This window comes from Phodopus roborovskii, unplaced genomic scaffold (genome assembly GCF_943737965.1).
Source record: "Phodopus roborovskii unplaced genomic scaffold, PHOROB, whole genome shotgun sequence".
NCBI lineage: Eukaryota > Metazoa > Chordata > Mammalia > Rodentia > Cricetidae > Phodopus > Phodopus roborovskii.
The window spans coordinates 6,909,101-6,922,518 of NW_026126424.1; the positions used below are offsets into that span (position 1 = coordinate 6,909,101).

General features: G+C 35.8%; 1 protein-coding gene across 1 annotated transcript in view; it reads right to left on the reverse strand.

Moving 5' to 3' along the window:
• The window catches only part of Ndst4 (N-deacetylase and N-sulfotransferase 4), a 261,838-nt gene extending 250,781 nt beyond the window's left edge, over positions 1-11,057 (reverse strand). The window contains exon 1 of the mRNA XM_051185555.1: positions 10,034-11,057. Within this exon, the coding sequence (XP_051041512.1) occupies positions 10,034-11,011 (978 nt within the window). The 5' untranslated portion in view covers positions 11,012-11,057. The remainder of the gene's footprint in view (positions 1-10,033) is intronic.
• Between the last annotated feature and the right edge of the window lie 2,361 nt (positions 11,058-13,418).

The window sequence follows — 13,418 nt, forward strand, 5'->3', positions numbered from 1 at the left end:
AAATACCATTAAATTTTTCTGCAGAGTAGTATAGTATTCTATTGTGTAGATGTGCCATATCTTCATTATCCATTCTTCAATAGAGGGGCATCTTGGTTGCTTCCAGGTTCTTGCTATTACAAATAGTGCTGCTATGAACATAGGTGAACAGATGTCTGTGTTGCATGAATGTGGATCATTTTCCTGAAGAACTGCCATACTGATTTCCAAAATGGCTGTACGAGTTTACACTCCCACCAGCAGTGGGGGAGTGTTCCCCTTTCTCCACATCCTCTCCAGCATGAGTTGCCATTGGTGTTTCTAATTGTAGCCGTTCTGGCAGGAGTAAGATGGTATCTCAAAGTTGTTTTGATTTGCATTTTCCTGATAGCTAAGGATGTTGAGCACTTTCTTAAGTGTCATTTAGCCTTTTTGATTTCCTCTATTGAGAATTCTTCAGTTCTGTACCCCATTTTTTTAATGGATTTATTTGGTGTTTTGTTGTCTAGTTTCATGAGTTCTTTGTATATTTTGGAGATCAGACCTTTGTCAGATATAGGATTGGTGAAAATCTTTTCCCACTCTGTGGGCTGCCATTTGGTATTGTCCACTTTCCTTTGCCTTAAAGAAGCTTCTAAGTTTGAGGAGGTCCCATTTATTAATTGTTCCTCTCAGTGTCTGTGCCCCTGGGAGTTATGTTCAGGAAGCAGTCTCTTATATCAATTTGTTCAAGGGTACCTACTACTTTCTCTTCTAAGAGGTTCAGTGTGGCTGGATGGATGTTGAGGTCCTTGAACCATTTGGACTTGAGTTTTGTGCATGGTGACAGACATGGGTCTATCTGTAGTCATTTATACACCCTCATCCAATTGTGCCAGCACCAATTTTTAAAGATGCTGTCCTTGCCCCATTGTATTCTTTTAGCTGTTTTGTCGAAAATCAGGTGTTCATGGGTGTGTGGATTAATATAAGGAATTTTGTCAAAGGCTTTTTCAGCATCTAGGGAGATGATCATATTTTTTTTTTATTTTTCAGTTTGTTTATATGGTTGATCACATTGATAGTTTTTCGTATATTAAACCATCTCTGCAATCCAGGGGTGAAGCCTACTTGGTAATGGTGGATGATTTCTCTGATGTATTCTTGAATTTGGTTTGCCAGTATTTATTGAGTATTTTTGCATTGATGTTCATCAGGGACATTGGTCTGTAGTTTCTTTCTTAGTTGTGTCTTTGTGAGGCTTGGGTACCAAGGTTATTGTGGCCTCATAAAAAGAGTTTGGCAATGAACCTTCTGTTTCTATTTTGTGGAATATTTTGAGGATTATTGGTATTAGTTCTTCCTTGAATGTCTGGTAGAATTCTGCACTGAAGCCATCTGGCCCTGGACTTTTTTTGTTTGGAAGGCTTTCTATGACTGCTTCTATTTCATTGCAGGTTATACATCTATTTAAGTTATTTGTCTCTTCTTGATTTAATTTTTGTAAGTGATCATTATCCAGAAATTTGTCCATTTCCTTTGAATTTTCAATTATTGTGGAGTATAGGTTTTCAAAATATTACCCGAAAATTGTCTGGATTTCCTCTGTGTCCGTTGTTATGTTCCCCTTTTCATTTTTGATTTTGTTAATTCACATGTTCTCTCTCTGTTTTTTCTTTAGTTTGGATAAAGGTTTGTCTATCATGTTGATTTTCCCAAAAAACCAACTCTTTGTTGCATTGATTTTTTGTATTGTTTTTCTGGTTTTTATTTTGTTGATTTCAGACCTCAAGTTGATTGTTTCCTAGGGTCTGCTCCTACAGGGTGAGTTTCCTTCGGGGAACTTCTAGGAGCTTCTCTGAACACAGGAGACCTGCCTATCCATGTGGGTCCACAGGTAATTTTCACCTGCCGGTCCTCTGCTTAAATCCCGGCCCCCTCCCAGAGATCTGCCTATCTCTGCAAGACCACTCTGATTTCCTGCCGACATCTTCTACTGGATCCTGATTGCTAACCCCATCCCCGGGCCCCTGTCTTTGAAGAGACCTCTTAGAGATTGTATCACCCAGAGCTACAGATATCGAACCACTGACCCACATAAGCCCACCTGGTAAGTACCATAGAGAAAGGAAGATACCCCACAAACACCTACTGGAGAATCTATGGGAAGACAGCAATACAAGAAAACACCTAAAAAGAGAAAGACAAGCATGACACCACCAGAATATAGCGAATCTACTCCAACTAGAACGGAGCACAACAACAAAGCAGATGAAGCAGGAGCGAACGTCTTAAAAATTCCCATCATAAAAAAGACAGAGGCACTCAAAGAAGATGTGAGAAAATCCCTTAAAGAAATGGAGGTAAAAACAAACAAAAAAGTGGAAATAATGAACAAATTTCTTAAGGAAAGTAAAGAAAGTACAGAATGCCACGAAAAAAAAAATTAAGCAGGTAAAGGAAAGGGTTCAAGACTTGAAAACTGAAATAAAGAAAATGAAGGCAACACAAACCAAAGGAATGCTGGAAATAGAAAAACTGGGCAAAAGATCAGGAACTACAGATGCAAGAATAACCAACAGAATTCAAGAGATTGAAGAGAAAATCTCAGGCGTGGAAGATAAACTAGAGGAAATAGATTCATCGATCAAAGAATATAATAAGTCCAAAAAATTCTTAACACAAAACATCCAGGAAATGTGGGACACTGTGAAAAGACCAAACCTAAGAATAATATGCATAAAGGAAAGTGAGGAAGCCCAGCTCAAAGGTGCCAAAAACATATTCAGCAAAATCATTGAGGAAAACTTTCCCAATCTAAAGAAGGACATGACCATGAAAGTACAAGAGAATACTGAACATGACATAGGCCGGACCAAAGAAAAAAGACCCCTCAACATATAATAATCAAAACACCTAACATACAGAACACAGAAAGAATATTAAGAGCAGAGAATGAAAAAGGACAGGTAACATAAGAAGGCAGACCTATCAAAATTACACCTGGCTTCTTCATGTAAACCCTCAAGGCCAAAGGTCCTGGATAGATGTTCTACAAGTATTAAGAGACCATGGATACCAGCACAGGCTACTATACCCAGCAAAACTCTCAACCACTACAGATGGAGAAAAGAAGATATTTAATGACAAAACCAGATTTTCCCAATATGTAGCTACAAATCCAGCCCTACAGAAAGTATTGGAAGGAAAACTCCAACCCAAGGAATGTAACTATACCCACAAAAATGTAGGCAACAGATAATCTAACTACACCAGAAAGGAAGGGTAAAGCAGGACAAATATGTTCACAATACCATTGCCAACAATAAACCTAAATCAAACAAGTATCAACAATCATTGGTCCTTACTCATCCTCAACATTAATGGTCTTAACTCACCTATAAAAAGACACAGGCTAACAGAACGGATATGAACACAGTATGCATCCTTCTGCTGCATACAAGAAACACATCTAAGTTTCAAAGATAGACATTACCTCAGGATAAAGGGTTGGGAAAAGTTCTTTCAATCAAATGGAACCAAGAAGCAAGCAGGCATGACTATCCTAATATCTAACAAGTTAGAATTCAAACCAAAATTAATCAAAAGAGATGAAGATTGCCATTTCCTATTCATCACAGGAGAAAGCCATCAACACAATGTCTCAGTTCTGAACATCTATGCCCCAAATACAAAGTCACCCACATTCGTAAAAAGAAATGCTACTAAAACTCAAACCTCACATAAAACCTCACACAGTTATAGTGGGAGACTTCAATACACCACTTTCAACACTACACAGGACCACCAATCAGAAACTCAACAAAGAATCACAAGAACTTACAGAAGTTATGTCTCATGTCTCAACTGGGTTTAACAGACATCTATAGAACATTCCATCCAAACACAAAAGAATATACCTATTTCTCTGCTTCACATGGAACCTTCTCTAAAATCGACCACATACTAGGTGGCATACCAAACCTCAATAGATACAAGAGAATTGGAATAGTCCCCTGTATCTTATCAGACACCATGCTTTAAAATTGGAATTCAACAGCAAAACAAATAGCAGAAAACCTGCAAACTCATGGAAACTGAACAATGTGCAATTGCACCACACCTGGGTCAAAGAATAAATAAAGAAAAAAATAAGGACGTTCTAATATTCAATGAGAATGAGGACACAACAGACCTGAACTTATGGGACACCTTGAAAGCAGTGCTAGGACGGAAGTTCATTGCACTAAGTGCCTATATGAAGAAAACAGAGAATATTCACATAAGAGAATTAACAGCATAACTGAAAGCCTTAGAATAAATATTGATCTTCTATCAGAAGCCCCATCAACTGCCAAATCCTCCCAACTAACATATTTAGTTAGGAATCTTATCATGTTTGAGTCTCACCACTATTGGGAAGATTTACATTGGCATTGTAGATCTATGTTATCTGAAGTGGAAAGGTAACGAACACATTCGGTGTTAACTATTTGATGATGGTGCCAGTAAGCAAACTTAATTCTCAACCAATATCATATTAAATAAAGCAGAGTTAGTCAGATGATTATACTCTTTCTTAATCTATTACTTAATATTTGATTATATACATGAATGCATATAATGCTATGCTTTAGTTTATTAGTACTTAAAATATAAATCATTATTTTTGGTGTTGTATCTTTCTGATACATAATGCATTTTATAAATTAATATATTAACATAAAAATTAATATTCTAGGCTTGATAATAGATAAGCTTGCAGATGACTTAACTCTATCTTCAAAAACATATCTAGTGACACAAACATGGTTTTCTTCAACCTCACCTAAAATCATGTCAACTTCTACTGAAAAATCTATTCAAATTAAGTGATATTCATTAGTTAGCAGATCTAAATCCCATTTGTATAGCACCAATAGAATTCTATATCCCAGTTTTAAACAATTTCCTCAATGTTTGGCCATACAAATTCTCATGTGTCCTACCACATCTTTCAACCATCATCAGTAACTTTGCATTCTTAACATGATTCCAGTTCTTTCAGCCAAGACTTAGTTTTGCTTGACTCACTGGTGTTGAGCAGTCTTTACCTGGGAATGCTAGTGTACTAGTTCATCACTACGGACTCAGAACCAAATCTTCCACATAGCTCTCTCTATTTCTTAGAAGAAACAACACTGTCACCTTTGCTTTTGTTCCTGTCTTCAGTTGTAACTTGGCCATATGATACATGATTCTTTCCTTTGCTGCAGATCATTCTGTGCATGCTTTCACTATGCTAGCAAAATCAGCAACAGCTCTTTGCATGTTTTGAGGGGTTCTCTGCAGGTGTCAGACCGAAAAGAGAACCTGGTTAAAAGGTTGCACCACTTCATCAACCTTGATCAAGACTTCGAGGAATCTGATATCAAGTAGTTTATTCCTAACTAATTTAACTACAGTATAATTTGAAAAGAAAATTTCCTGTTAAAATAAATCCCAAGAGCACAAGAAATTTAACTAGATTGATTCTTGACTCGGAGTGCATGGTTTTTCTTCTAAGAAGATGAGTTCTAGAGATAGATTGTTAGCCTGTACTGGCTTATAGGCCTCTTGAAGTCTCTGTCCTGGTTTGGATCATGCAGATAACATACAGGCCATTCAATCTATTAACCATCTCTGGTCCTGTCTATGGATGCTTGGGGGGGATCCCCTAGCCATTTAAATAATGTAAGGGTCACTTAGATTATTAGGAATTTCTGTCCTGGTTGTGGAATCTTGATATGGCTTAGCGCAACAGATAACACAGATCACCAGACTCTTAATTACTTCCAGTTTCAGCCTTCTGTACAAAGAGATTATATGTTCATCCCTTTGCAAGAATAATCTTAAGTGCTCAATATTCCTTGTTTCTTTGGAGATCCATTATAATAAGGACCTTCATGTTGTGCTCCCAACAAAGTTTGTTTAGATTATATGAGAGAAAAAAAATCAAGTGTATAAATGAGCAATAAATAATGCATATTAAAGTGAACTATTCAATTAGCATATATAATATATTTTTTGCTGAATATCCAGGTTGATGAATATATTCTTTCTTGGTAAATAGTTCCTTACATTTTTCATTCTTAGCAAAATGTTTACTTCTATCTGATTTTGAAAATTCATTTTTAAATGGAAAAGGACTCCTTTGTTTCCATAAAGATGTCTTTTTATGGAGTAAATTCAGCTTTATCAATTCACTAAGCTAAATATACTATGGTACTTCACTGAAATCAAAAGGGCAAAACCAATCTTGAGTACTTAGATTAAGAATTTAAATAAAAGAAAGTTATGATTAAATATATCCTGTCTGGTGGCTGATTTCTTTCAGATAAACTAGTAATTGTTGCTGTATGCAGCATCAAACAATAAAACAAGACTCTGTCTAAGACGGGGTGAAGTTAAGGAGACTGACACCTCCGAGTGTCCTCTGACCTTCACAAATTGGATGTGATGTGTGTGCTGCATTCATATGCATGAACACTACTCGACTTCTATTAAATTTGCCAACATTCCCTAGGTAGAGACTTTATATTTAGCTAATCAAAGTTTATATACTAAAATATGTAAATTCATAGAATGATCCATTGTGCACGTAAAAAGAAACTACTATTCACATCATCTGATGGTGCTGTAATAGCATCCCTCACTTTCACTGCTGCACATCTATTAACTTGTGAGTTCCTAAATGTCTTTATTCCCTGGGGAAACCTAGATGAGGAGATTAGGGCTGAGTTTATAGTTGTCCCTCCCCTTCCCAGAACATTAGAACTTATGTTCTTCTGCCCTATACCCTACCATGTGTGTTAAAATGAACACCATACTGTCACATACTGGTATATTTTCCTGTAGATAAATGACACTTTCTCTGAATGTGCACATCTGTCCCAAACACAAATCCAAACACTAGACATTATCCATAGCCATTCTTTGGGAGTAAATCAACTATTTTTTTTATTTATTAGATATTTACTCACTAACATTTAAATGCTATATAATAATTATCAACTAAATACTGTAAAAGCAACATCTAAGTTTGTTTTTTTACAAAATTTAGGACACAATTAAGTGTATGAGAAAAATTGTAGCACTTCCTCATTTTGAAGTTTACTCATGTCCTCAAAGATTTTAAGAAAGAGATTAGTGATTATTAAGAGATCGGGTTAAAATAATTACCATCTGCTGAGGTCATTAAAAATATGTAACATTTGAAAAAGTAGTAGGACTTGAGATATCTTTTAATTTTTTTCTTTTTAATTAACACATGATAATTTTATGTATTCATGTGTGATGTTTCAAAGTACACATACACTGCAATAATTAAGTCAGAGCAATTAACATTTTCCAATCACTTATGTTTGGGTCTTTGAGCTCTTGTTTGCTAGTTCAAAACAAATCTTAAAATAGATTAGCTTGAACTATAGGCATTGTGCTACGGTACCACAAACCAGTAGGACTTTTTCTTTCAAACTGTATGTTAGCACCTGCAATGACCCTCTGTGTCCAACTGTCTGCCTTTCCTAGACCCTCGTAATCATTTTCTACTTTATTATGCTTAGATATGTATTTTGAAATGAGAACATTTATAATTCTAGTCAAGATATTGGAACTGAAAAATCATATTGAAGCAGAAATACAGAAAATTTATTTGAACGGGAAGGTGAACTAACCAAAAACATAAGCAACATGTATTGCAAAGTCATAAGGATGCATATAGAATCGGTAAATTTTGGGTGGATCACAAAGTGCCTTAAAGTAATTTAATTTTATTAAGTAGACCACATCATTTTGTACATGCTGGAGAAAGTCAAAGAATAAGTGGATACATTTCATTGAAGATGGGCCCTTGGGCCTGGAGAGATGTTCAACAGTTAAGAGGACTGGCTGTTCTCCTAGAGGACCTTTCAATCCACAGTAGTCACACAGCACCCCTAAGTGTCATAATTCCAATTCCAGGGTATCAGATGCACTCCTCTGGCCTTCCTGGGCACCAGAAACACAAATGGTATATAGACATATATGCAAGCCAAAGCTCCATACTCATGAAATTAAAAAAAAAATATGAACAACATATACTTCTGATTATAAATGCAGGTATGGATATGGAGGAAGGTATCATCAGCGAATAAGGATAAACTGGTACAACCCTTATGAAAATCAGTGTGGAGGGTGGAGGTTTCTCAAAAGCCTGGAAACAGATCTACCACATGATCCCCAATTATACCCCACTCTTAGTTATATTCCCAGTTCTGGAAATCACAGAGATCTGCCTGCCTCTTCCAAGTACTGGGATTAAAGATGTATGCCACTACTACCTGACACGCTATATAAAAATTTCACTTCTTTGTTAAGTTTCATTATTCAGTTATTTTGAATAGGATAATATAGTTTAAGATAACATCAGTATTTTGCATATCTTATGAGTACTTAGGAGCCATCAGTTTTCACTTGAAAATAAATGTCCTAGCTAGATTTGAGTTTGCCAATTTAGTTTAAACTTATAATGATCTTTTAATTTATATTGTTCTTTCAGTCAAAAAAATATAATTCCTATTTTGGAGGGGCTTCAGATTATCACTTTTAAAGCATTTTGAAATACATGACCTCTTTTAAATTTAAGATAAATATTAGCATTTAAATTAATTATCATTTAAATTAACTGAAAGGAAAATTGAATACTTTAAAATCCCAGAAATTTAGAGTATTTCAACTGGTACCACTCAAACTCCTTGTATCTGATCTAAATGACTTATTGTCTCAAAGTCTGGTGCTATTTGACTCAGAGGCACATCAGAAACAGAGTTTTCTGGTCTGCATATTATCGTCATCATCATCATCATTTTTTTTTTTTACTATTATCATTATCATTATTTAGTGAAGTAGTTTTACTGGTATCGGTACTTTATCTATGAGTGGTTATAACGTTTCAGATTAAAGCTGTTATTAGAAGTAGCAAGCAGGGATGATCTACGCAAGACATATAAATGAATAATTTAAGACTGAGAAAGACAACATCATAGCAATATTCGGTCCTCTTACAATTACATTAATATTACTGCTAACACAATTTGTGTTTATGTGTTCTAAAACTCTTTTGCAGTGCCGGTTTTGTTATATGCAAGACAAGACAAGCTACCATGAAATGGCATATGCGAATATTAAGACTGAAACTTTATAAAAAAGAATGATTTTCAGAATTCTCTAATTCTGTTGTTAAATCTGTATTTTGCAACATTTGTTCTTTATTTCTGGATAAGTTATCCAGGTTGTCTTTAATTCTTGCTTTAGTCTCCCAAGTTGCTAGAACTAGAAATGTATCATCCCACTTAACTTTTTATTTGGCCTTTTTTGTATATAGTTTCAATCACAGGGTCAGTTTACTATGCCTTCAACTGAGTATAGCCCTGAAATACAGCCAATCACAGTGCCATATTACCCAAAAGAATATCATGAGTTAGTAGAGGTAAAAATGAGAGCTTCTTAAGGATAAACCCCTTTAAAACTTATTTTTGTTAACCTGCATTTACAATAGTATAAATGTTTCATACAAGTGAAAACAATGTTTACATGAGATTACAGAAAGGAGTTGAGCTATTTTAAGCTTGTTTTTCAAACATCCCTATAAATTCTATAAATACAAGACTCTATAGAAATAGGTCCTATAACTGTGTTAATTTCAGAGTTACAAATTGTCACACATTCAAATTTGGACGTACTTAACAAGGGCTCTGATTGGTATAGACAAGGCACAATAAGAAGTGTTTGTATTGTTCTATGTTGTATATTTATTTCTCTGTCTCCTTGTCCATATGTAATATATGTGATATATATAATATACATATAAGATAAGATGTACAAGATATGTATGTTATGTAAGATATATATGTATATAGTATGCACTTTTTATTTCTGTGCTCATGTGGGTGTTTATAATGGTTAAGGATTGGATTAAATAAGTGATTATGTTATAAAGTATTTTAATTATCATTTTTAATCAAAACCACACAGCTATCAAATCACAAATTAAACTGTCTTTTATCTGTGCTCTTACCTTCACATCTTTGACGTTCATCCTCGTTCCCTCCTTTCCCACAAATATGTCATCGATGTCCACAAGGATGTATCTGTCTAAGGACAATGTCAGCCTCTTCCCTGACAGGAAGGAGATGGCGTCTATGAAGATGAGCTTGTGCAGCCAAAAGTTTAAGTTGTTGCCAAAAAGAACTCGCTGGATGCCATCATGAAGCCCCAAGTCCTGAATTATTGTGGCATAAAGTGTTTTGCTGGACGAGAAAGGGAGGGGCTTCTCTGTCTGTAACTCGGTTAAAAGCACTGGCTGGTAGGTAGAATGGTTATATAGGAAAATCGTCCAGTCTTCCCCAGGAAGAGGACCCTTTTCAACCTTAGGGCCTTTGGTAATGTGCAGCAGCGGAGACTGCGGGTTCACAGAGCAGTCCTTCAGAGCTAGATTATTGAATAAGTTCAAAGGAAAACCTTTCAGTTGTGTGGTTGGTAAGCTGTTCTCGTTGGCTTTATGAAAACCAATTATGCTAACACTGTATTCTATACAGTATTTTTCTAAAAGCTCCCGGTTCCATGAGTCCATGCCGACATATTTCAGAATATTTTCATAAATAATCAACGTGTACTTCCCTTTGCCACTATCGGTAAGAGGTGGTATGTCTCCCTTGCCTGGAGCAATGACCATCTGGTACGGAAAACGGCTGGACTCCAAGATTGCTATAATATCTTGACCTAGTTGAGAATACTGGCTCTCTACAAACAGGAGGACAGTGGGGTCCGTTTTGGATGTGTCAATCGGCTTGACGGTTTTCAGCTCTATGGACCGATAAGGGAGGATTTTGATGTCTGCACACTCTGCTTCGGCAGTAGTTTCAATAAGTGTCATTTCCTGTTTGTAGCCAGAGTACAGGAAGTAGGCAGAAATGAGGATGCTCACTAAGCAAAATGTAGCTAAGAGAACAACAAGTGTTCGAAAGCTTCTCCGAAATCTCACAATAAGATTCATTTTAAAAATCAGTGCTTTGCGAGCCTTTTCCGCTTTCTTTCCCTAATGTGCCAAAGAGAACATACTGTAAGATGTTGTAAATTTGCCTTTCCAAATATTCATGTAACCATTGCAAATCATGGGAGATTCTCGAAGTGGTCACAAATGAGTCAAATCTGGTAGGCAGTAAACCAGGAAGGCAACAGCTAAGACGCTCTGTCCAATACCAAGAATTGCTGCAAAGTCCTTAAGCATTATCTGAAAGAGAGGAGAAATGTGATAGCTATGACCAAAACGGAATATTCATGTGTATGATTTATATGCTTGTTGATATCTATGAAACCCATGAAAGACTGCTCTCGCCTTGTTATAGGACAGTATACTAACACTGTCTGCTCACAAACAGGGTCTTAATATTTGACACATAGTCCACTTGGATTTCCTTGGCGTCTAGAAAATCCTCTGCAAGTCTTTTTTGACTTTGCTTAAATATCCACATATATGAGAGAACACATATGGAGATCGTTTTCCACTAGTTATCATGGAAAGCAGAGAAGCAAGGGAAAAAAAAGAGAAATTTAGATGCATGATGTTAATACTTGGATAAATTATTCTGACATAAGATAGTGAACTTTTTCTGAATGCAAAAAGATGAGATATCAATTTTAAGTATTAGAACAGTTCCTCCTAATATGCAATAGTGAAAAGGGAAAAAAACATATGGGACAAGAATCTGTCAACCCAAAGAATAAGCAAATTTAAATGTGACATTTATTTAACATCAGATTGTTCTGAGTGAGGATGATAGATGCATATACCACAATGGTACATGCCTGTGTTCTTAGCCAGCTTATGTTTTAACTACAAGACTATCTTTTATATTCAGTTTTCTCACTTCTCTACCTTTAATGATAATGGTTAGTAATAGTGAAAAAGTTTGTCCTTGTAAGTGTTATAACAGTAATGTTTACTATGCCCTCTGTTGGCTCTAAGAGACCTTGTGAAGATATTGTGTGTGATGTCAAGGAAATGTAGCTTTGTCTTTTCGCTTCTCTTACCCAATGCTCTGCCTCTTAAACTAGATAAAGGACAAGAGCAAGGCGGAGCTTGTAGGTAGGGAAATGGGCCAATGCTAGAATATTACTATACATTTATATCTAATCATTAAGATAAATATATATATATATATATTAAGATATGTATATTGAGATACTTTATCTAATTTAAAAACACATGTGTAAATGAATCATGTAAAATTAAGGAAAATAATTTCAAGATAACAGGAAGGCTATTTGAAAAACTGTTTCACAAATATAAAAATGTATAATATGTTTTCTTAAGGAAGGCAAATTGATATGCTAAAATTTTAGTTTGACCTTCAACCAATCATCCTTGCAGGATGAAACTGACAACCTGCTTGCTAGCAGCAAATAGAATCCTGCAGGAACTCTCTCTTCTGGCTTTCCTGGCTCTCCTGTCCTGGCACAGCAACCACCAGACACATTCTGTGCACTCCTGGTATGTCCAAAAAGCCAATGTTTCCCAAATTAACACACCAAGGAAATCAAATAAGGCTTCAGCTCAAATGTACTAAATCTGACTTTCATTTGTTTTTTTTTCCCTTTTAAAAAACTTATCAACATTAAAAGCATCATGAACCCCCTCTGTTTGTCACAGCAACCGAAGCCTTTCCCAAATGTCAGATGCCTGACAAAGGCCTGACAGCCTTTTAGGAGTTGTCTTCCTTGTCCCATTCTGGAGAGATGGCTCAGTGGTTAAGAGCACTGGCTGTTCTTCCAGAGGACCTGGGTTCAATTCCTAGCACCCACATAGCAGCTCAAAACTGTCTGCAATTCCAGTTCAGGGAAACTATCAGCCTCTTATATGCAGGCAAAAAAGCCAATATACATTAAAATACATAAAGTTTTAAAAAAATGGACTATGAGAACCATCTCCACAAAAGGCACATGTGTGTCTGCATACACCATAAAAAAATAAACAATATATATTTCTAGGTGTTATCCTTCCAAATGATAAGTGGCAGTGGAATGAGTACCTCCTTCATGAACACATCCTTAAGGTTCATATGTTTGAACACAGGTTTCGGGAACAAAGCTTTACAAGTTTTATCTAGTCCTGAAGGAAGTAAATGAAGCAATTATGAAGACTATCGTATTTTAGGTTTGTTGTTTTGTTTTGTTTTATAATGAGAAACTCAATGAGAACTAGATTTAGGGGCTGGGAATAACATTCAAATACATCTGGTGTTTATTACTTGAAAGTCTTCTGGTGAGACGCGTAGCTCAGGAAAGTTTATATGAAATTAGAAAATAACAAGGCTTGCTGCTATTACTTGCTAGTAATGTCAGCTACTTGCTAGTCACTACATGGCATTGCTTGGTTCTGTTGTTCTGTTAACTCATTTTTA